The sequence below is a fragment of the Hippoglossus hippoglossus genome, chromosome 10 (genome assembly GCF_009819705.1).
Source record: "Hippoglossus hippoglossus isolate fHipHip1 chromosome 10, fHipHip1.pri, whole genome shotgun sequence".
NCBI classification, from domain to species: domain Eukaryota; kingdom Metazoa; phylum Chordata; class Actinopteri; order Pleuronectiformes; family Pleuronectidae; genus Hippoglossus; species Hippoglossus hippoglossus.
The window spans coordinates 21237642-21263109 of record NC_047160.1 but is presented as its reverse complement, the minus strand read 5'-3'; the positions used below and the strand labels follow the sequence as shown (position 1 = coordinate 21263109).

Below are 25468 nucleotides of genomic sequence, written 5' to 3'. Positions count from 1 at the left end.
ACTCACACACACACACACACACACACACACACACACACACACACACACACACACACAGAGGAAGTGTGTACTCAGTGTATAGCCAGATAATAGCTTTGCAGGGGCCACAGTCAAGCTTAGCCAAAGATCTGTCTGGCTAAAGGATCCATGAAACCACACACACTTACGCACACAATCACACACACACACACACAAGGACATGCTTCATCACTGACTTACAAAAAACACAAAATTAGGCCCACAGACACCTACACTAGTACATAGCTGCTACACACACGCAGATGCCAGGGCACACACACACACACAGCTTTGTAGCGTGACCCATTAATGTGCCATTAGATATCAGACCATTTAAAATGATGGGGCCCAGTGTGAAGAGAAGTCCAAACTTTCCACCAATTATTCTCTAATCTGCCCATCGCTGTGATGGCAGGAGAGAGGGGAAGAAGTGGAGGAGGAGGAGGGACACGGAGAAGAGGAGAGGAAAATACGTGAGAATGAAGAGAGAAGAAGAGGACGGATGAGAGGGAGGAACTCTGAGGGAATTGAAGATGGAACATGAAGGCCAAAACTGTTCCAGAACAATCTCACACCATTTTCTTTTCACTCATCGAAATTAGTGGAATTACTCTCCAAGGCAAAGTTCAATTACATCACGCTTTTGATTCAGATTTGCTGAGCTGACGTATAAATCGATACCATCTTGACTGTGCTGATATCTGTGAATGGAGAGGTCTGGAGGAAGCTGTCAACTTTGCATCCTTGGCATTGGTGTAGATACTGAACAATGGCACCATATGTAAAACTGGTCCTTTGTTATTGTTCATCATTAAAATGATTCTAAAGGTGAATGTCTTTATTATATGAATGTGTGAGAGAGACGTGGCGAGCGGAGAGCAAATTCTGTGTGACAGCATGATACTAATGTGTGCCTTCTTGCCTTCTTTGTGTGTGTGTGTGTGTGTGTGTGTGTGTGTGTGTGTGTGTGTGTGTGTGTGTGTGTGTGTGTGTGTGTGTGTGTGTCTGCGAGTGTGTGTGTTTGAGTGTGTGAGCACTGAAGCGTGAAGTTGTTACTCCGGTCACTGGCTCGGTCCTGCTCCACAGAATGATGCTAATTAATAGCACACAGTCTTTCAGCTCAAAAATACAGGGATCGGTGAGGAGAAGTACAGAGGTAAAAAACGGATGATAGAATAATAGGAAGGAAAAGAGGAATAAATGGGTCACAGACGATGAGGCACAATGGCAGGAAGAGATAGAGAGGAAGTTTGAAGGAGTAAAAGCAGAGACAATGGGATGGACAGTTGGAAGGGGCACCCTGAGGGATGGCAGGAGAAAGAGCGAGGGAGGAAAGAAGAAGAGAGGGAAAGGATGGCAGCGGTTATGTGGTGTGAGAAGCTCGGCAGCAGCCAACTCCGCTCACTACACTAATGCTTAATGACACATTTTTTAAAGCTTGCTGCATGATTTTGGTTTTTCTGCTTTATTCACTAAAATACAGTTGAGACTTTGGGCGAAAATGCCCAAGAAGAGGATCATGAATCAAAAAGGTCCTGAGGAAGATTTCAAACCCTCAACCTCAAAAGTTAATGACATGCATCTTATCCCGATGAGCCCAAACAAAGCCGTCAGAGAGCGGTTTCATGCACACATAAGCGGCGGTTTGTCTCAGGGAAAAAACAGAAGATGATCGCTCCTTCGTTTTGAGTGTTTCAGTGTGTTGTTTTTGTCGTGGTGCAATTTTTTTCAACTCTTCAAAGACAGAGAGTTTCCAATCGACCACTTATTTTTTTCTAAACATGTTTTATAACATCATGGAGGGGATTCCTACCGACTATCTGTCTCAATTTTAGCCAAAATCTTGTTTACTATATTTAAATGGATACATTTTTGATTGGTGAAATGGAGCAGATACCATCTGAAAATGTCTGAAAAAGTAATTTTTGCATTACAATATGAGGCAATTTTTGAGGCCACACTCAGTATTGCAGAATGCACAGTGGTCCAAAAGTCTTGTTTACCCATGAACAGTTAAAGTACACCTTTAAATTATTTAAAGTTGAGGATGGTAGCTCACCTGTACAGTAGCACTGGTGCCCAACATGCAGGGACATGAGGCCTCCTGCATTGGCTCCAGGTTCGGTTCCAACTTGTTCCCTTTGCTTCATGTCTTTTCCCTGTTTCACGCTTGTACTGTCCTTTCAATAAAGGTGAAATGCCCCCAAAATATCTTTATAACTAAAATAGCACTCTGTAGAGCATATACCCGCACCAAGACCCAACAAACCCCTTAAAGTCAGTCAAGCAAATACACACATTTAAAGTCATCGGTTCCTTAAATATGTCTGTTTTTTTCCATCTAGATCCATTCCTTATTTCCTGGGAAATCAGTGAAAATGAATCTCACAATGTTAAAGTTCCTGGATCCATCCATCGATGATCCATGTGTACCAGTAAATGTTGTACCGCGTACTTATGCCCACTTACAGCACCACTGTGTTAGCAGATGGTATTTTCCCAGAACTCTGTGGATAATGTCCCCTCATCGTTCTCTTTCACAGGCTCTTCCCATCATCTGTCATTGGTGAAGAAATACACATTCATGGTAGATTGGCCTCATGAGCTGCTTGTCTCTTAAATCATAAAAACAAAATCATTCATGTGTGTAACAGACTGTCCAGTCTCTGCTCAGTCTGACTCCATGGTTTATCAAGCTAAACAGCAGGTGACCAAAGACATATGTGAGCTGAAAGACCACCAACAAGAGAAGGAGGAACAGTCAAAGGTAATAGAGGAAAACCATAACTGGATTGTTAACTGGAAACCAAACCAGACTGACTTTGTATGTGTGTGGTTCTGTTTTTGTTTTGCGACTCCTGACTGGCCAGATGTGACAGAGAAGAAATCAGATGAACATGGTAGGATTCACATCAGCTCTGGATCATGTCAAGAGAACAAAACAGCTGATCTGTGTTTTATATTTACGTGGGCATGTCCAGGTGCAACTACGAGGTTCTCCTTTTCCTTTCATAAAGGATGGTCAGATGTTTCCTATGCTAAAGCAGATAAGTTAGGAAGCATTGAAGCTCCTTTCCTTACCTTTCTTCCTTTAGAGAATTCAAATAGTTCTTATTATGACAGCCACTGAAATACTTCTGGGTCCTTCCACTCAGTCAGGAAGGTTCCTAAGCAAAACTCACTTTTCGAATGCAGCCTTTGGATGTGCCCGAAATCACTCACTAATCACTATATAGTGAGTTCGCCATTTTGTAGTGGTGTCCAAATGTTTTTAATACCCTATATAGTGCACTCATTGTTTCCCACAATGCATCGTGAAAAGTAGTGCACAACAGAGCAATATGTACCATCATGCACTAAAGCACTTAAAGATGATCATTCAATATGGTTTTTAACCTTAAAGCATTAATACTAAGTGTAAAATAAACGTAAATAAACAAATGTACTGTGGGATTTTCCACCTGCTGATGTCGTTGTTGTCAGGATGGTGTTGGAATAGTGAGTGAGTCGGTGATGTCAGACACAACCTTGGACTTTCCCAACGCAGCCATGTTCCTTACCTACTGCAGCAGGTGAGTGAGGGTCTGATGAGGAGAGGCTGAGGAGGCGGGTGGAGACTGAGGCTGAGGAGGCGGGTGGAGACTGAGGCTGAGGAGGCGGGTGGAGACTGAGGCTGAGGAGGCAGGTGGAGACTGAGGCTGAGGAGGCGGGTGGAGACTGAGGCTGAGGAGGCGGGTGGAGACTGAGGCTGAGGAGGCAGGTGGAGACTGAGGCTGAGGAGGCAGGTGGATACTGAGGCTGAGGAGGCAGGTGGAGACTGAGGCTGAGGAGGCGGGTGGAGACTGAGGCTGAGGAGGCGGGTGGATACTGAGGCTGAGGAGGTGGGTGGAGACTGAGGCTGAGGAGGCGGGTGGAGACTGAGGCTGAGGAGGCAGGTGGAGACTGAGGCTGAGGAGGCGGGTGGAGACTGAGGCTGTGGTCACACCCTGTCAGCAGCTCACACTGACAGAGAGGAGACACCGGAGCAGCAGAAAACCAGGAAACAAACCAACAAGAATCAAGTATCCAGTCTCCTCAAATGTAAAAGAGTGAGAGAAGCACAGTGTGGTTCTCACGTCAAATTCATCCTCAACTTTTCACAGACAAGAACACAACAGGTAAGATAGAGTGACATCTTTACATAACAGGTGTGTCACAGACTCAATTCTCCCTTTGCTGTGACACATCATTATTTCTAGATTTGCTGATTTCAGGTCAGCTGTGTTCTCAGCAGAGCTCAGTTAGCCTTGTTAGCTCTTTACAAGCTAGTGTAGCCTTCAGTCAGCTAATGAAGTGGAGAAATAAACATTTTCATGAGAACTACTCTCACTAAACGTGTTGTTTTTAGCTAACGATGAACAAAAGCAGCAATGAAATGCTGAGGCAGCTGCTACATGTTTCATGTTAGCTTCAGGCTCATGTTAGCTTAGCAAGCCTGGAGTGTGTATAGGCCTCATGGCCACAGAATCATCCTTTAAGTGGATATCGGCCTGTTGTTCAGGGCTTTAGTGAAGTTTAAATGGGACGTTTACCCTGTTAGGTCAGTTGTTTTTCTACATTTAACACATTAGTATTTACTGGTCTGTGTGTGTGTGTGTGTGTGTGTGTAACAGAGGGTCTAAATACATCTGACATACATGTAGAAATCGTGATGTGGCTTATACATACATACTTGGAAAATGTTGTAGTGATACGTCCATTTCTTCTATCTGCATGTTATCATTTTCAAAACCCCCCAACAATAACCTCTGAGCTATCGACCTACTCGTAAATTTGTGAGCTTTGGCAAAGACATTTTTTTCTTGCAGGAATTATCGATTATTTAATTATTATATAAACTATAAATCTGTTCTGCATCCTGGACTCAGCACTGCCCAGGATGATAGTGACCGTTCTGAAGAAATGCAACAAGCCAGATCAGTTTTTCTCAAATCGCAGGATGATAATGCTGCCAGACAGCACGGTGGAGATGGGTCTCACTATGCAGGACTATATTTTAGCCTTGCACAAGTACTCATTGTCAATAGTCTTCTATATCTTATACTACTTGACAGATTTTGAAAGTGGTGAATGTACTGTATGTTGTAATAGCACCATCTGGGCTGTTCCAAAAGCCAACATGAGAAGTATATTTCTGAGTGCTTGTTCTTTTCTCCTCCCTTGCACATGATATCTTAACAATCATGACAAGATCCGAGTGCAAGTGGCCAGGCTGCTCTCTCCTGTGCCTCCCCTGGGCACAGTCAGCTGGGAGGTAACCCCGGGGCAGACTGAGGAAGCCCTGGAGGGATTTAAATGTTACCGTATTCCAGAGGGCACCTGGGGATTCCCCAAGAGGAGCGAGCTGCTGGGGAGAAGAACTGCGCTGCCTCGCTTGCGCAGCCTTGCTTGTGCTGCTGCTGCCATGGTTCTCGCATCAAACTGAAAATAGTTTCAAAGCAGCTTTGTTTTCTTTTGTCGCTTCAATAGCAAAGGGATCTGGCTTCAATATGCCAACGTCTCATGAAAGAGAAATAAAGATTAAACAATTCAGGGGTGGGAATGCATAAGTCAAGAAGTACATGGGGATAAAGAAACGTCTTGTGCTTTTCTCTAAAGCTTTATACTGACATTCCCACACATGCACGTATGGTTAAATTAAACACCGCTCATCTGGCAAATGTGATCCACAAACAAAACACTTATAGTGTGATTGAGAGAGTACAATTTAAATGACTGATGTCAGTCAGTTCAGTCTGGAGACCTGAATTCAGACGATTCCAAGAGCAACTGGAAAAAATAACAGACATCAAACCTAGTTTGTGATAACTAATGGGGGATATTTGTATTCTCATCAGCAACAGTGTGATCTGCTGCCATTAACACCAGACGACTGGCAACTCACGAACGTGCTGACTTACCGTGAATCATGCTGAATCAGGCCTCTTTCACATGAAGACAGAGACTAAACGTTCAAGTATTCGTGATTGTATTTTGTGAACATTCCAATAAATTTGTTTAGGACAGAATTTACTCCGTAAACAATTAAATATCCAAAAGTCTGTTCGTGGTGGATCTCCAGATGAAAGTAAAACCTTTGTTTATAATTAGTCTGAGTCCCAGGGCAATACTAAATTACTCAGTTTTGACTTTAGGTATTATAATATTTATCAACATGATGCAGACTTAGACACTGCAGAGGGAAGTGGCTTTTTAAAATGTTTTCATATTTGCAAATTAGTTTAATTAACGTGGAGGACACTCGTGTTAGTAGTGTAAGTGGAAAAATGCTGAGTCTCTGCTGTGTTCAGTTTGTAGAACTTTTCCCTTCCACCAATAGAGGGCAGTGGTTACAATGCAACATGCAGGAGGGCATCTGCACTCAGGGTCTTTTTACTTCACTGCTGTGGTGTGAGTTCACACCAGAGGAAATATTAGGAAATCTGTGTGGTGACGGAGAATGGATGCAGCATGAATAGGAACATTAACTGAATAAGTTGTAAGTCTTAAGGTACATTTTGTGTTAAAGGTCTTATCAGTTATTTTAAAGTTTTGCTTCTATCAGTTTGTTGTTGGCTCTATTCAGATTGAACTTTCATTTATTTGCCAGAAGAATAAATGTTTATATATAGTTACATATTCAATTTGATTGATTTGTTGGCTGTTGCAGTGTTAATCAATAAAGCTGACTTACAGAGACTCCCCGGGGCTGATGGATTAAGGTTATTTGGAGAGATGGCTCCAAACAAAGTATGTGATCACAAAGTAGATTATTAAAATGATAGATGGGCCTGCGTGGTAAAATAAGATGAGTCGCTGGGAAAATAAGCTACAAAATATGTACACTGCTGGATGAGAGAGTTTGGAGATTTATTCTTGTGTGTGTGTGTGGGAAAGTATTGGAGTTTATACACAAGCGTGTCTGCTGGGAAGATAAGGGGACAAGTGAAAGTTAGTGGAGCTGGCTTACTCTCGTTTGTGGTGACATCAACAGAGAGAGAGAGAGAGAGAGAGGGAGGGAGAGAGAGAGGGAGGGAGAGACAGGGAGGTTTTTGGAGGGGAAACCAAAGCACAAATCTGCCTCTCTCACAACCTCCTGGCGCACCAGTCTCTCTCTGCTGCGCCTCTGCTCCCTCAACTTTTTTCTATCCTGATCACAACTCCTCTGAAACTTTCACTTTTTTTTCAGTCTCCCCCCCCCCACCGGCAGCAGAGGGATGTTCCCGAGGAAGAGGTTCAACTCCAGCTGAGCGTTTTCACCTTGGGAAGTTCAAGAGTCAGCCGGATAACTTCTTGTGAATGGGGAGGCATTTGACTTTTACGCATCCAGCTCAGTGACGCACGCACGGTTAGATGTTTTTAGTGTCACATCCACAAATTCAAGTTGTCTCTCTCTTCTTCAATGGCAAGGGAGCGTTTTAAGGAGATTCTTTCATGATCCAGTGTTTTCAGAGAAACTTTGGTGAACTTTTTTTGCAGCAGCGGACTTAATTATATTTCGGCTTACATCACTTCTTTTTTTTTTTTTTTTATCCAACCGCACAGTCCAGTGGCCTCTCTTGACCTTTTTTCGGGATCCTTACTCCCTTCCTCGGATATTCAATTCAACTTCGGTTTGGGAGTAATTTCAGTGGATATCATGCCTCGGACCGGAGCGGTGCGGCGGGCTGCGCTCTGCCGGCTTTGGGCTCTGGTTGTCGCGCTGCTGGTGAGCGTTGGCTCGGTGAGTGGATGCCCTCACAAGTGCAGCTGCTCCGGGTCGCATGTGGACTGCCAGGGTCTGGGTTTGAAGACTGTGCCCAAAGGAATACCGAGGAATGCCGAGCGCCTGTAAGTGACAGTATCTCTATTAAACATCGCATCAACATGCACGGGACCCTGAGATGCGCCTTTCTCTCCTGTGCAGCTGCTTACACGCTGCACCCCCCTAACCCTAACCCCTAACCCAATATTCAGTTTGGGTTTGATTTTCAGAGGTGCTAGTGATGGAAGCTTGAAATCATTCACTAGTGAGTTAAACTGTCTCAAACTGCGTCTAAAGTGACTTGAGGAAGTCTCAGTAGAAACGTGCGCATTTTAAAGAGTGATTCACCTGCGCATAGAGGCACAGTTTAGTTGGAAATGAGTAGTTATCATGGACTTTTTGCACTCGTCTCCTTACTGCCTGATTAAAAGTGAAGGACTTTTCAACCCAGACCTGCAGGTTGGAATCATTACCTTGCAAATGGTCCACTTTATTTGCAGAACAACATTCATTAGTTGTGCTATAGTTTGCAGTAGAAGACCCTGTCCCATTAGTTAACTTGGGCTTATGTCGGTTCACACAGCTTAGAAACTTTTCTCATTTCTTTTGCTATTAAATTAGTTGGGTGAAAGTTTTAAGAAGCCTTCACTTGCAGAGCCATTTAAGCCCACTAAGGATTAATGAATTGGAGAATAATGCTCCATTATTATTTATGGAAAACAACTTCTCGGCAAGTATATCTCGTATCTGAGAGCATTTACTGCCGCTTCTTGGCTCATGTGTTTTAATAGATGGTATCAATGAAACTGCCCTGAAATTCACCAGTGACATCAATGAATGGAGGCAGTTAAGACAACAGACCTGTAGCAGACTTTTGAACTTTTTATTTAGAATGGTTTTTATTGAGGTCACAGTGAAAGGCAAGACGAGTCAGCGAGCTCCTTAAATCTTTATATTCTCAGTTTTGCAGTTTTCACAGGTTCCTAAAGTTTGACTAGATCCTCAGAGACTAAAATCCTGACTCCTTAAGGACTTTCAGTTTTCTTTAACCTGATGACAGTTAGTTTTAAATAATATTCATTCCTAAGGCAGAGACGGACCTCTGACGTTGTTGCCACCTCTTGACACATATGTCCCTGCAGCCACACACATGCACTCACTCACACACACTCGCAGCCACACACACGCAGCCACACACACACGCACACACACACACACACCTATGCTGTTAAGGTATGGAAGTGATTATGCATGATAACGGAGCAGCCAAAAGCCCCGCAGGGGATCAACAACAGACCTAGCCCTGAGACAACAAACACAATCAGTAGGCTGGAAGTGGGGGGCTGTATTTGTGGATGTGTGTCTGTGAATGTGGGGTCATTGGTGGAGATGAACATATGATTTGCACGTGTGCATACATTTTCCCTGGGTCATATGTTTGTTAAGACCTTTATGTTTGTATTTTTGTGTCTGTATGTTTACGCTTGCGAGCATGATTGTGTTTCTTACGTGTGTAAGTGTGAGTGTGAACAACAAACACTATCCCACCAGGCTGCTGTGACCTGTCGGGACCTGTTGGCTTTGACACAGCAATCCCCAGAAGACATTTACACCTAAGGAAAATAAATAATTAGAGCAGGCTGTGATGGGGAGGTGGGATAAGAGGGTCCCCTGCTTCTATCGGGGGTCCCCAGGGTGGAGTATTTGGGGTAGTAACGCCCCACCTACCGCCTTCACTCCAGAAACTGTGTTTATGTTTCCCTGATTTATCCAGGTCAGTGTTTTAGCTGTGACTTTGGCCAAGAGTTGCTCTTTTCCTCCTCCTTTCTCTCTGTCTCTCAGTCTGCTTTCATCTCTTGCTTTCTCTCTGTAGATATATTTTAGGGAGTCTGAGATGGGAAACATTAAAATGGATGAGATTCCAGTTGTAAAGGTTAGGGCAGATGGGAAACTTTTTAGGAAAGAGACATGAGCATTATTACCATGAGGAGGGATTTGGGTTGGATGGCTGGAATGAAACCCATGTGCACAACAGATTCGAGGACCCAGGGAGCCAAGTTTGTTTCTGCATGAGTCAAAAACAAAGTTGCATCAGAGTAGAATGCCCAAAATCTTCCCATTGACTGAGCTGATGTTTTCCTAACTTTACCATTTCAAAGATGAGAAATTATGAGGATCCAGTGTGTTAAAGTTTATCTTCTTGATTTTTTTAATATTATCTTTAGTTGACGGACCATATTTTTACACAGAAAACAACAATGGAAAGCACATTAATTCAGTTAAAATACGTTAAACATTCAAAAGCTCATCAGTTTTTCATCACTGCCGACTGATGTAACCGTTAATCTGACATTTGTTTTGACATTGTCAATGTTCGGGTCTAAGTCGAGTCTTTCGGGCCAACAAAAACTGGCAATCAACATTTAAGTTAGCGCCACAAATACATTAAAATATACTGAATCTGTTATTTCAGAAGTTTCCTGGCAGCAGGATGTTCCTCCTGTTAAAAGGCAGAGCGATGTCGCAATGTTGAGGTAACTGGCTGGAGACTGGTATGCATCTGTTTGGCCTGTAAATCTACATTTGGACCTAAAAGAATACTGTACCCCACGGAAATCCTGTGTTTTCAGCATCGCATGCTCACAACTTCAGTGTTTGAAAAATGGCTCCGAAAAGACACTTTAACCAGTTTGGATGGATTCTGGTGATGGCCCCAGAATCATAGTGAAAAGAGAGTCAAATAAAAATGTCACTATTGGACCATAATTATAACGTTGCTGTTACTATGTTTCCCAGCACTCATATTTCGTATTAAAAAATACACGCAACTCTGTTTTCTGATGTTGATTGAGAATGGAAAACTGGGGAAGGACATTGACGTGTTTCTCAGTTCTTCAATTTTGTTGTTTAGTTGTGTCTCATTTGGAAATATTGAGTTTCGCATGAGGGGAAATCCATAGAGACGAGGAGGAGGAGGAGATACAGTTGTCTCAAAACACCAGAATCCAATGAAACAAGACGAAACAACATGTGTTGTTTGAGTGAGGGACAAGACTTTCACCTTATCTTGAGTGGAAAATCTTTTTCGGCTACTACTCCGCTGCTCCCTTTATCAGTCTCGAACCACATGTACCATATCAAACTAAATTCACACAGATTCTACGGAGGTCACTGAAAACAAATGTAGAGAATCACTGTTGAGTTAGTACATGACACCGGTCACAGGAAACCGGGTACAGCTATAAAATAACTTCAGGATATACTCCTGCAAAACAGTGAAAATTTATACATTGGTAGATTTTTCCTTTGATGGAACGGATGGAAGGAAGTCAAATGGGAAAATGACTGGCACTATAAAACATGGAGCATGGTCATTTAAACTTAAGAAGTAGTCCCTACTTTCTCCCTTTATTACTCTTAGTATATAACTTGATTCCAGTTCACTGGTGCTACAGTTGGAAGTGAAGGGTGAGCTTAACATTCAGAGCCAGAGTCCACCTGTCATAACTGCAGAACGAATCCCTCTTAAAGCCCCGTCTTCTCCACTATTGTAAACAGAGCATTTGGAAAGGTTAATGAGAGAAAAACACTGGTGGCCTCAACTGTTCACTCATCACACGCTCGCACACATACACACAGGCAGCCTCGCAGATTACCTCAGGCCAGTCAATTCTGTAATGTCCTCCTTGGGAAGCCACTTGAGACCTCATTTGCATCTAATTTGAGTGGAGGTTTTTTTTTTTGGGGGGGGGGGGGGGCTTAACAGACGAGGCTGGGTAAAATGAATTGGAAAACAGGGCCGGCTTTTCTCTCCCGGGTCCAATTCACACCTGCCCTACAGGGAATGCACACTCACACGCACGTGCACACCCTCAAATGTGGTTTTTTTTGGAGCTGCAAATTCCTAACCGTTGCCCGAGCAGCTGTAAAATGTGTGGAAATTGATGCTTTGATCGCGTTGTTTCATTCTTATTCTGTTGGCTACTATGTGTGTGCCCATGTCTGTGTTTGCAGTTGAATGAGTTCACTATTGGAAGTAGCAAACTTCCAGAGCCAACTTCACCCAAACTAACTCTGCCCATTGCTCTGTTCCTTCACTAACGGCATGTTGAGCGTTTTGGCAAGTTTCTTACGAGCAACACCTTCTCTTCTTTCTCGAGCCTCATCTGGCTTTTCCTCTCTTTCCTTTTGTTTCCTCTCACAAACTCCTCATACTTACCCCAACCTTTCTCTTTCCCTTCTCTTCCCTCAGTCCTTCCTCATTCTCGCTTTCTTTCTGCAATCCTTTCCCTACCTCTCTCCACCACTCATTGTCTGACCTCCAACTCTGTCATCAACACACACACACACACACCTCCAGTTTGCCAGCAGCATCTGTCCAATCAAGTTCCCATTTCCCCTCAGTGTGCCAACCTACGGTGGTGCGCACAACTGTAGGATCCTGCCACTGTGCGTGTGTTTGTGTGTATATGTGAACATTCTTCAGCAAGTGTGTGTCTCTCTGTGTAGAATGGACACACTCGTTCTCGCCTCTGCTTCTGGCTCTTATCAAAGCTTGGTGTTGATTGGTCAATGGACGCTGTTAACCGCCACACCCTCGGCTCTGAAATGGCATTCCATGGTGGAACTGGATTTTGTGTGTATGTGTGTGTGTGTTTTCTACCTCTGTGGGGCATTTTTCAGTATAAACACTGACCTTGTCTCGACCAGTATAGTCCTCATGGGGTACGAAGCCTCGTCCTAATGAGGAAACACGTCATTTCTGAGGTCTTGGTTAAGGTTGGGGGTAATGTTAGGGTCAGGCTGTCTGCAATGAATGGAAGTCAATGCAATATCCTAACAAGGATAGCTGTGTGTGTGTGTGAGTGTTTGTTTATGTCTTTGTGATCTTTGAATACTGCGTTGCTAACCTGTGCTTGTCGCAGACCAGCTAATTTGTGCTGACATAGTTCCCGTCCCCTAAATTTAGTGTAATTTGACTGGATCAAGAACAATCTGTAATCACTGAAGAACTCTGGCGTTTGCTTCAGTTTTGGCTCAGCTCCTTTCAGTTGCGGCCTGAGCATTTGCATGAAGTCATTACAAATAGTATTCTGTTGGTTAAATGGGGCTCAAATTAGGGCCAATAAGCTTTTAAACTTGTTATGTGATGTTCACAAATAAAAGCCTTCATAAACCATTTGAAATAAATCTGCATGAAGTTTGCACGTGTGTAGTTAATATTTGAAGGAAAGTGTGCATGAATAAAAAAAGATTTGCATTTGTACAATAAGGTGTAAGAACTTGTACCTTCAGCTTCACACAGTCTGAGAACTTTGAGTTTTGCACAAATCACTTCTCTAAGTCTTTCTCTTGTTTTGAAAAATGGAAATCTTTTCCAGACATGTACAAACTTGAATCTTGTGCAGATTTACGATACAGGTTTACTGATTCACAACTACTTTGGAATTATTTGTGAACATCACTTCACAAGCTCAAAATCCTATTAACCGTAATTTGAGTCCATACGGGTATATAACCACACCAAAGACGTCTGATAAGTCAAAGACGCATTCCAACTGTTTTGGCAATCCCAATGCTAACCAAGCTGTGTTGGTACTTCGCCAGCATTTGTGGAAACCAGGGAGCTAATTGGTGTATTTTCTCTTCGCACAGCATTTCTGTATATATATGCTACTTTGAAGAAAGCTTCAGTCAGCACACATGGTTTGGTAACTGCTGAATAAAAGCCATCATTCAATGAAGAGTTTTTTTTATTTTTTACTGTTATCGTGGGTATGATGGTGATGTAATACATTTGAGGAGCAGCCGTGTGTTATTGCTATAGCAGACAAGTCTAAACTAATAAGTAAAAACCGCAGTAAGCTTGCTGTTCTCTAACAGCCTCTTAATGTCACGCCTATCGTCTGTGGGCATCTCATGGTAACAATTTTGTGTTCTTATAACTACGTTGGATTCAGTTATTTGATGCCAAATGGCACAAGTGAGGGTAACCAATATTTAGGCTCCAGTTCTAGGTCAGTGGGTGATCTTCTCTTCCCCAAATTTCTCCAATGTGCGGGCAGTTGACCTTTCTATATAATGACTTTCAGTCTGCCAGAGTGGCAGCCAGCTGGCGCTGACAGTGGGCACTGCCCTTCTGGGAAACGATGCAAGCTGGATGCGACACTAAAACATACACAGACAAACACACTGCATTCACATGGGCACACACAAAAAGGCAACACGCTGCACACACTCACTGGCATGCATCACATGCACATACATGCAGACGTATGACTGCATACTTAAAACTATGCATGAATGTATACATGATTGTAGCGTTCCCTCACTCCCATGATGCATTCAATTTACCAGTGCAGTGGCCATTCTGCCTGTTTAGATTGGCCTGTGGTGATGCTGGTTGCAGCTTTCTTTCTGAAACTATAAAAGTGACCTGCAGGAACTGAGCCGTAGCAAGTAAAGACCGACTGCAGGACTCGGCCCACAGAACCCTAAAGCTGTTCCACTGTCGCTGCACAAAGAGCTGTTCACCTGTTTATTCAAAGTTCAGTGAAGCTTGACTCAGTAAGCAGAACCCTCAAACTGGAGAATCGTTGTCTTTGCCGTTGTCATAAATGCACTATAAATACCTGACTTATGTTGATGAGTCCCATGAAGCTGACCCTAGCTGCTTGTCGCTTGTTTATTCAGTTTCTTAATATTGAACGTATTCCGTATCCAAATTGCACCAAATTTCACTCTGCACTTCCTTGGGCCCTTAGTAATACAGAATGCAAGTGTGAAGCCAATCAAAGTAATAGCAGCGATCTGAGAACATTGCTCCTGGAATCACCTGTAGACAAGCCAACAGTTAACCAGATTATCTAAAACACTTAAAGGGAGTGAACCTCTATTCCCTCTTTGCACAGAAAAGCTGTGTATGCAAAAGTACTGAAAGTATAACGGGTCAAAGTTGGACAGCGTAGATGGTCTCTTAACTGTGATGGATGTTTGCAGGGAACACTTTCGGTGATTATTTCACAGTTTGCCTTCATTTTCTCTTCAAAGTAAGTTTTGCTAACCTGGGGGTTGGCTTAAGACTTGACTTGATTGCCTGTTGCTTTTGGCCTTTGCTTTGTTTTATGATTGCTGATAGGAATGATGATTTGATGACCCAAACTACTAAAATAAGACCCAGGTTGTCTGTTGTTTTTACCCTGCAAAAAGCGCTTTGAAGTAGTGAGGAACAGCCAAGACTCTCCAGAAATAACCTCGCTCTCAAGGTCTAAAAATGGCTCCTCACAAAGATGGTTCAAGAGCACACACATGTGAAAAAGGTGCATTCATATACTCAACAAAAATATATGCAAGAAAGCACATAGGAAGTTAAATGCATGCAACCACACATCTAAAGCACTCGCCTTTCTGCAAGCTCAAGCTTACACACACACTTGCGCCCATAGTACATTCTAATGCTTTTGCTGGATTAAAGATGCAATTGGTTGTAGATGGAAACTTTGACATCTAACGAGAGTGTGTGTGTGTGTGTGTGTGTGTGTGTGTGTGTGTGTGTGTGTGTGTGTGTGTGTGTGTGTGTGTGTGTGTGTGTGTGTGTGTGTGTGTGAGAGAGAGACAGAGAAACTACCTCGAGTCACGAATGACCTTCTTTGACTTTCTGCCAAAACAGAAGCCATCAGACCGGAGGACTTCAGAGTGTGTGTCAGACTAAAACACCGCTCTGGGTGTGTGTGCATGAGTGTGTGTGCGCGATATGCTCGGAGTCGTTTGATGTTAACAAGCTATGCCACCGTTATGTTAGACCACTGTCACCAAAGCAACACATTATATCCACTCTGCTGGGACTTTTTCTCTGTGTGTTTCTCTGCACACCCCTCCGTGATACATATTTATGTTTATTTTTGTGCATTTGGCAGTGCATACAGTATGTGTGTGCAATATGAAAGTGTGACTTTCACCATAATTGGCTGTTTTCAGTCCAATTTTCAGCCAAGCTATGCCTGCAGGCGACTCCCTAATGTGGTCAAGCCTGCGTGGTTAACAGCAACACCAAACTATGAATTTCCTGAGGTTGAGTTGCATTAACGTTGAATAGAACCTACGGAGGCGAGAGGAATAAATTATGACAGACAGAAAACAAAGCAATACGAAGAGAGAAGACACATTACTCCTCCTGATTTTCACAAAACCCGATCAGTTGTGAAAGGGGCTTGAGAAGATATAAGGGGATGAAGATGGATTTAAAGCTGAAATATAGACGGTAAAATAGAGAAACAGATCTACAAAGGGTAAGAAAGAGCAAAAAGTGAGTTGGAAAGACGGAGCTTAAGTTAAAGACAAGTATTTAAGTGCAGATGAGATGGAGGGACCTGTTTTGCACATAATTCCTTTGCATGAAGTGAAAATGAGTGTCCTTTAGTCTGCTACAGTCTAATATCTCCTTTATCATCAGTGTCTCTGCTCCTCCTCTTCGTTGCGCTTCTCCTCTTTCCTTTTATCTCTATTTTTGGGAATGAAGTTTCTTCCTCCCTTTGTTTAGTTTCTTTTCGCATTTGTTAGCATTCTAGACATTGCAGATGTCTCCAACAAGCCGGCACCTTATTTGTACAAACGGAGAGAGATTTTTTCAACCCACAGAGACAAATGTGGGGTGAGCAACACCGGCCAGATAAAATGTTAAATGTCAAGTGTCAGAATGTTTCAGGGAAGAACGCAGAGCCTACACAAGAAACCATCTCCAACAGTGGGGTCAGTGTGTCGGTTGTCGCAACAGCAAACTCATCACAAGAGCAAAACAGTTTCCCTTCATTCTCCATTTGCATTGTAAATCCTGCTGCTGACCGATATTGAAGCCTCAGTAATATGAAGCTTGATAATTGGAAACATGTAGAAGCTTGAGAAACCAACAGTGATTGATGACGATGATCGTGACGCATGAAGAAACAAAAAGACTTGAGAAATGAAGCAGACACAAACCCTGGTTGAGGAAGAGACCATCTGAGCTACAGAGAGAGACAAACCCAGTAAACACATAAAAGAACCAGTTGTTTGTAAATGGTTGTAAAACACACTGATGTTTGCAAAGCTCTCTTCATGTGCCTTTGCCTGCTTGTTGTTATTTGTAAAAATGTCATTGTTTATGCAAAAAACACTCAATGGGTTTTCAAGACATTTAGGTGAAGGATGGGATATGGGAGAAGTAAAAAAACAATCGATTTTGGTGTGGAGCTGGATTAAGGTGTGGATTCAGGAATGATTCTAATCATTTTCTATAACACTGCGATAGAAGGCATTTATTTGACATGATATTGACATATACAATTCCTAAATATGGTTTGATAAGGGGACTGCTGGGCCTTGTTGGAGGTATGCACTCTGGTATTTTAAGCTTTTACTACATAAACCTGATGGTGATACACTGAATTCTTTTATGTAATAGGGCCGTAAAATAACTAATAATATCTACAAAGTACTGGTATGAGCCTTTCAATATCCTGTCATGTACAATTTTAAAGAGCATGACCCTGGTGTCCTCAAAGGTCTGTAGGTTCAACCCTGGACCTCTTGTGTTAGTGTGCCTCTATTCGCTTGTTCTTGTGTTCACAGGCCGTGTGTGTGTCTGTGTGTGATGTGAACGACAAAATCTCCCAGTGATGATTGCTGTGTATCCCAGAGAGCAGATTTGTAATAGCAGCGAGTTCACTAGCTATTAGTGTCACGATGACAGAAATCCAAAACAGCAGTAAACGGTTGCTCAGGAGAACAAATGTTCCACAAACCTCCCAAATTTTCCAAAACTTGAAGACTCATGTAAACTCTTGTAGACAATATATGGTGCGCAAACAGAGACAGGGATTGTAACTGTCATTCTTTGTAATGTTTTCCAGCATTACATCGTTCCACCTTTAAAATGTATGATGTACATGTTACACAATTATTTATAGAGGCCGTACATTCGAGTGTTTAAATAATAAAACTTTATACATTCAAGACACGCACATACATTAATGTTTAATATTTCTGCTGTGCCACGATCCAGCTGTTAGCTCCATTTGAACATTTAGTTTCTATAGCAACACTAGTTGTTGCAACAGAAACACAGCACAGCTCCACAGAGCTTGCTGTTTGAGTGACATTGTTACCTCGACCATTTCTCTTATCTCTGAACATGCAGATATTAAGAGACATCCTTTACACACTCACTGAATGTGTGTGGTAGTCTACGTGTGTGTTCACCTCAAGCTTTTACTCAACTCAGAGCTCATTTTCCTTCTCGCCTCCATCGGTTTATGAAGTAGATTTACAAAACCTTTGTTGAAGCATGAATATCTTCCTCAAGTTGAATCATTTTATCATTTTTGACAGTAAATTTGGTCGAGCTCTTGTTAGGGCAGCACTATTCTGGATAAAATGAGAATCATAGTTCTTGGAATTGAGATTACAATTCTTTTCTCATGGTTTTCTTTATTGTAAACGTTTATGGCACAAAAAATATGATGGTGCTGGCACATCATCTTTGGACAACTGAAATGCAGGGCTTCTGTTTTTAGCTTGCAATCAACAACTCCCAACAAATAATAAATGTCAGTTTTCGGTACACACCCTTAGAACAAGTATTTTTCTTGGCGGTAGACGGCAATAGACAATTGTAAACCACGATTGGATCATCAGTCGGTTTCTCTTTATTCATTTAGTCATTTTCTTACCCTGCTGTTCTGCTGCATTGCAATTTGCCGAGGGAGAAAGTAGGAGCACATGTTAAATGTGGCTGATGTCCCCAATGAAATGTGGCTGAATCTTTGTCATTTAGAAATGACACCACTATGACAAATGGCTCTGAATAGAGATTGCATTTCTATGAGGGTGAATTGTGCAGCTTTATCTCTTATGTATGGTGAATTCAGACTTTAAAGGCCATCTCCTTTATTCAACCATGCACAGTTAAGAATATATTCTAACCGTTCATATGTATTTAGCAACAAAACTATACTTTTCTCACTGGTTTGGCTGCAATAAGCTGCTCTCAGTCCTGATTGATCAAAAAGTTTTACTCTAACATTACTTTTGCCCTTCATTGTTAATATCAAGTGAGATTACATTACTGTGATTGAGGTTGTGTGAAAGGTTTGTGCTAAATGTCATATTCAAACATTTGAAGTGCAGCAATACCCAAGGCTAAGTTTGAAGCAGCTTGATGCTTGGCCCAGTGCTACGGTGACTGACACAGTAGATCTGTAGAGGAAAAGGAAGAAGGCAATTAGGATTCCTTGCGTAACTGGGAGATTTAGAGAGCGAAATTGAGCATACCTATCTAAGAGAGAGAGAGGGAAAGAGAGAGAAAGAGAGAGAAGTATGGAGAGCAAGAAAGGAGGAATGAAAAAGTGAAGAGGTACAAGACCGTTGTGGAAAATAACAGGAGATTAGCACAGGAAGCGAACGCATTCGGAAACGAGGCGTGAGGCGGAGAACAACAGGGGATGAAAGGGAAAGGATGGAGGGATAGAGAGATAAGGATGCAGCGCACCGATGGAGTGAGAGAAAAAGTGAAAAGAGGAAATGTCGCCGTGTCAGAGACAGATAGACAGAGCCAGAACAAAGAGAGGAAACAGTTTGCAGTACTTAATCGTTATTCCTCATTGTTGTCCCAGATAGAGGAGAACAGAGGGCAAAGGTCAAGAAAACGTACCAACCAGACTGATGGAGATAGCTGCGCGAGTAGAGGAAGAGAAACACAATTGACCGGCATGTGACCTGACTTACCAAACATTTTGATTCATGTTTTTTTCATTAATGGGTCATGGTTTACTCAAGGGTCAAGTCCAACTTCTCATTCATTGAGCTCTTAAGTCTTTGACCCCATTCAGACCTGGTATTCACATGCACCCTGAGTGATCTGATCATAAGGGGTCAGCACTAAGTTCAGGTCTGAACGCACCCAAATGCATCCAAGATGCATCTTGAGATCCAATCACTCAGACCACCTCCAAATTGTTTCGCTGTGTGAACACAAATTCGTCCTGGGCCACACATGAAGGACCGCCTACTCAGCTGATGTCCTCTGATCTGCCGCAATTTTACAATGAATCAAATATATTTTTACACAAATGACGTACTTGATTATTTGCATACACTCCAGGGGGAAGTGAAATCCAAACCCAATTGGTCACAGGAGACACATTTATCTGTGTTCTCAGTTTTTGGCCACATACCTTTACCTACAGAGTGTGTGTGTGTGTGTGTGTGTGTGTGTGTGTGTGTGTGTGTGTGTGTGTGTGTGTGTGTGTGTGTGTGTGTGTGTGTGTGTGTGTGTGTGTGTGTGTGTGTGTGTGTGTGTGTGTTGTCAGTTAGCTTGTTGGCCCAAGGCAGCCAGACTATAGGGTTCACTGGTTTCAGTGGTCTGGGATGAGATGTGTTGGGGAGCTGTGTGTGTGTTTGTTGTATGGTATATTAATTCCCTGAACACCTGCTGTTTGCATTCTTGTCTTATCCCTCTGTAGCAAACACACATGCGCCTCTCTCCTGCCTGCGATGGAAACAAACACTGGTGAAGGCTTTAGTGCTAAAGCCTCTCGTTAGTTGTCTGACTGCCAGCTGGTCAGTTAAATTTAAAGCTGAGTGAAACTTTACTGCTGGGCGGGGTGGATCTGGAGCTTCAGCAGACCAGGTGCATAAAACAGTCTGCCCCACATCATTCATATCCTCCATTAGCTCTAATTTTGCATCACAAGGCCTTTCTATTCAATTCAATTCGATTTGTATTGCAGCAAATCATTTCAGACATTTTAGGCACTTTAAGGCCTTTAAAAATTATAGCGAAGCCCAACAGTTCCCACAAAGAGCACGCACCTTCCAGACAAGCATCTGTTCTCATCTCATAATATCTCATGCATAAACTCTTACTGCTTTGAGGTAGAGATGTTCTGATAGCACTTTTCTCTTCCTGATACCAATGACTGCACTTTGCGTATTGACCGATACCGATGACAACTTGTGACTTGTATGAAGTGATGATTACTGTCGTTGTTGTGGCTCAAGATCTGAAAAACAGAGAGCTTCTTTTATTTTCTAGTTTGATTGTTGTAACTGAAAAAGAACAAAAATAGCAAATTAAGACCTGCATACGGTTTAAGACGCTGTTTTGATTGTTGGAATCATGAAATATTACCAAACTGCTGATGTTTTAGGAAGCTCTAGCTGCACTAAAATGATACTTGCCAGTAGCAGTACAGGGCAACTGGAACGCCTCTACTTTTACAGTGGTGAGAGTTGGTGTATCAGCTCCTGTTATATTAGTATAGCATGTGATTTTTATCTTGAGAATTTCTACCTTTCGTTATTACAGCTAGTAACATTCAATCCTATTCAGCGGCACTGACTTTGTTCGGATTTTAGGTCATGATTTTAGATGGGGGCGATGTCGTCGCTCTCCACCTGGCCCTGTGTCCTCACTGTTTGTTTGACCACAGAGCGGTTTCCCTGGTGAGAGCAGAAGTTTCCACTGTGAACAAGAGAAAGATGGAGATAAGGATGGAGAGATTAGAAAAGCAGGGGGGAGAAAAAAGAGAGGGGAAGGAAAAATATAGCCGACTGTAAAAAGAGTGAAAGATTGAGATAAAAGAGGAGCGATTAGACGGGGAGAAAAAAAACAGAGGAAAGCAAAGAAAAAGTGTTTAGTCAACTGTGAAACAGTGAAAGATAAGACATGAGAGATTGAGAGAAGGGGAGACAGTGAAAGAGGGGAGATTAGAAAGAAAAAGTTGAGAGGAAGGCTGGGAACTCAGGTTGATGCTGGCTGTGAAGGACTGACAGATTGACATTAAAGAGCAGTGACTGGGGAAAGGAGAGATTGAAGATAGATTAATGGAGGGAGGGGGAAAAAAGAAAAGCTGAGAGATTGTTGCCAAATGTGAAAAGATAAGAAGTGACAGATAACAGAGGGGTAACAGGGAGGAGAGGATGGATAGAGGTCGAGTGATGGGGAACAGAAATGCTCAGATTGGATGCTGCTGCAGAGTCACTAAAGTAAATGTAAACATGAAATCATACATCAACAAGCGGGGAAAAAAACATGGAAGCACCTCTTTCCTCAAGATGAAAATGTTAAGTCAATGCTGTATTGAGATTTTCATCACATCCTGGAAGGCTCGTCAAACTGTTTCACAATCACACACACACACACTGAAAACCTGTGACAAGAACCAGCAGCATCTAGTTTGGATGATGCTGAAGTGACTCGCTGTCGAAAACCCATCTGGTCTCTTGAATGGACGAGAAAGATGAATGAAGGACTTCTCTTTGTGATTTTTAAGTGTTTTCATGTTGTTGAACACATAACTCACAGACACAGGACAACAATAGTGTTAAGCTCTCCCCCTGAGTGTAAATCCAACTATTCACACTTCTTTTAGCTCTGTTTTGGTCTCATCCAGCTTCTGAGGGAAATGTCTACCTCTTTAGCTGCTCAATGCTTCACTCTTCACCAGGTAGTCGCTAACTTTGCCAGCCTTTTTTGTTGCCTGGCTTGTCTGGATATACGGCTGAGGAGAGGGAACCAAAACAATAAAGTTACGAGCTGCTAAACCAAAACAATGAGCTTGATGATGCTAAAATGATCCTTAAAGGACCAGAGGAATCCATGAGTCTGTCACTCAGTACACTACTCGACAAGTGACCCCCAAAAATATTGTCTTCAACATTACTCAGTTGCTGTTGTCTCATCATGTCTTTGATTATTTTATGTTACCTCCCATTGTATCAGTGGAGCTATCGTAACCATTCATTAATCCTTGAGCTCTTTCATGGACCCCTGGTGGACTGTGCACCACATTCTGGGCTTTGGGAGGCTCTGCCCTCGCCTGCACCAGCCCTCCCTGTCTCAGGCCAGGGTATGGCTCTTATTAGTGGTCCTTGCCATGGCAGCTTGTGGAAGCCTTTTGAAACCTAATATGGTCTTAAATCAGATTTATAAATGTTTAGGTGTATTATGAAAAACACACGCAGGCTGCCTTGGCAAAACCAGACTCTGTTTATGTGTATGTGTGAGTGTGTCTGTGAGCGAGCGAGGGCAAGTGAAAGCTTATGGAGAGTTTGTGTGTGAAATAAGAGAGAAAATTGTGTCGGTTGTTTGTCTGTGTTCTCTTGTGTGTGTGTGTGTGTGTGTTTTTTTTTTTTTTTCCTTGCCCTAATTCCTCCAGTGCGACAGCGTTTCAATAAACAGCATGGCTGTATAAAGGGAACCAGTCTATACACACTCAGGCAGTCAGTTCATATTGCAGTATGTATACATTGTGCGCTCATAGTTAAAACAGATTGAATGACAGCCAGGAAACACGATAAGCTTTTAAACTCTGATGATGGAAAGAGAAAATAATTTCATCACACTTTTTTTAGTTGGAAACTTTGCTTCTCAATAAATCACAGCAGAAGGAGGTGTGTGTGTGTGTGTGTGTGTATGCACAAAATATCATGGTGCCTGTGCAGTGGGAGTATTAGTATGTTTTGGGTGTGTGTTTATTTGTGTTTGTGTGTAAGTGTGTGTGGGCTCATTTGCTGAGGGGCATTCTCACGCTTTGTCCGACTGCCACATTCAACAATTTGACCGAGCGAGAACACACACAGACACACACATGCAGACACAAACATGCAGACACAAACACGCAATAAGTGGGTGCCCGGAAATGTTTATTTGCTTTTTTATCATTTTTATAAAGACAATATATGCATTTGTAATAAATTGTGTTGTATCAAGTTGATACAGTTGAATTCAACTTGACCTCTAACCTCTGTGTCTCTTTGTGTAGGGATCTGAACAGAAACAACATCACCAGAATCACCAAAGTGGACTTCTCTGGCCTCAAGAACCTTAGGATTCTGTAAGTTTGATTCTTTATTTGTTAATTTCAACATTTTGTGGTGTCAAATGTCAAAGTAGTTCAACAAGTTTACATCAAATCAGTTGTGTTTCAGTAAAAACTGTTTTATTGTCATATAAAGCTTTTTTGTCTATAACACATGGGAAACATATTTTGTTAGAATACTTGTTTGTCCCACTTAAAAACAAACATTTATATCTGATTTGTTTGGGCTGATTGTTTCTAACAGAAACAATTTACATAACTAAAACTGCTCTTCCAACTTTTTGATGGCTTCAAATGGCTTTCATCAAATGCCCTAATAAAAAGGTAAACAGGTAATTACCTTAGACACCCTCATGTCTTTGTGATCACTTTCTATCGTGCTATTCAATGCAGTCAATGAATTGAGGAAGAGAAAACCCACTCATGTTGTTGGAAAAAGTCTTGCGTGGTAATTGATGGTGTGTTCCCAAATTCTGGAGATCAAGATTTGTGTCCCATCCTCTGCTGAAAATAAACATTTTGTTGTTGTTCACTAAATCAGTCTGTCCTCAACTTAAGCAAGTTTTAGTCGTCCAAACCACCGAGTTTGCCACAGAGTTGAGAAATCTGAAAAGTTGCTCTTTGACTTAGATGGCATACGTATACAGCGCTGACAAACAGCTTATTTTGTCGATAGGTATGAGGTTGGTTGGAACAAGGGTCTACCAGGTCTTTTATGTGCCTATTCTCCTCTATTTTGCCTTGTTGTGACTTGTATTTGCTGCTTTGCAAGGAGTCCCATTAACAAAAAGGCTTCCATGCTGGAGTAATTACACAAATGCTATATTTACCTAATGGGCCTGTATATGGCTATAGGGGAAACACGTCTCTATAAAATACAGTTTCCCATCCTAATGAGGGACTTCAGTTCTTATCCGAGGAGTCGAATGTCGTAATTACTGAATATTTACGAGGTTAAATAATAGACTTATCATGAGCTGAGGTGCCAGTAACAAGCAGCGAGACCCCCATTGGTTAAACAAGCAACATAACAACAAGATGTGAGACTGGTGGGGGTCTATGATGATATGCAGATGATCCGAAGCTGGTGAAAAAGTTGAGTTCACTATTGTCTCCCATGAGTTGCTGAACAATAGTTGGATTGTGCAGAATTTTTTCATGTTTTGCAATTTAGGGAAACACCACAGAGAGAAAATTAGACACAGGCATGTTGGGTTGGGGTCCGATTCAGTAAGTTCTCTCTTGGGCTCAGACAGGTTTGGACAGAAAAATGTGTCCCGGGCCACCACATATTTACATTGAATGCTTTTTTGCTCAATGTAAATGTTCCTTCTGTACGTACTTACCACAAAGTGTCCAACCTGAACTAACGTGATGCAGTGATTCCGACTGACAGGTCAATCTCAAGTTGAAACTACCCTCAGAGTTTGGTTCATTAACTGCAGTCTAAACTTGCAGGTGACCATAAACTTCTCATTGGACATTTTTATCATGGACCTTCTATATTTTACACTTTTGTGCCTTTTCTAAAAGAAAACGCCAATCATCTGAAAAGTCATCACTAGTGTTTCTCCAGCTTGTCACACTCATCATATTTAAACGGCTGCACTCTGTGGAGCATGACTCCTCTTGTCCTCTCAGCTGTCCTAATGACTTCAAGGGCTCTGCAGCTCTTCTAACTGAAGTGGCTCAAATCTGTGTGTCTGTGTGTGTGCATGTGTGTGTGTGTGTGTGTGTGTGTGTGTGTGAGTGAGGCCTGTAATAACTATAATCACTGTTGGCTGCATGCAGCGTCCCTCCTCATTCTGTTTTAACCAGACCGGGCAGATAA

At 42.3% G+C, this 25468-nt stretch overlaps 1 protein-coding gene across 2 annotated transcripts in view; it reads left to right on the top strand.

Annotated features, from left to right (window-relative positions):
* The first annotated feature begins 4040 nt into the window (after positions 1–4040).
* slit3 (slit homolog 3 (Drosophila)) overlaps positions 4041–25468 on the top strand; it is a 232874-nt gene continuing 211446 nt past the window's right edge. The window contains exons 1-2 of one of the 2 annotated variants that reach the window (XM_034597271.1): positions 4041–4175; positions 23581–23652. Coding sequence is in view for 1 of the 2 variants with exons in the window: in XM_034597270.1 (XP_034453161.1) it covers positions 7676–7866; positions 23581–23652 (263 nt within the window). In the remaining variant the exon portion in view is untranslated. Of the gene's footprint in view, positions 4176–7209; positions 7867–23580; positions 23653–25468 lie in introns of those variants that run through there. The other variant, XM_034597270.1, reaches the window with a different exon arrangement.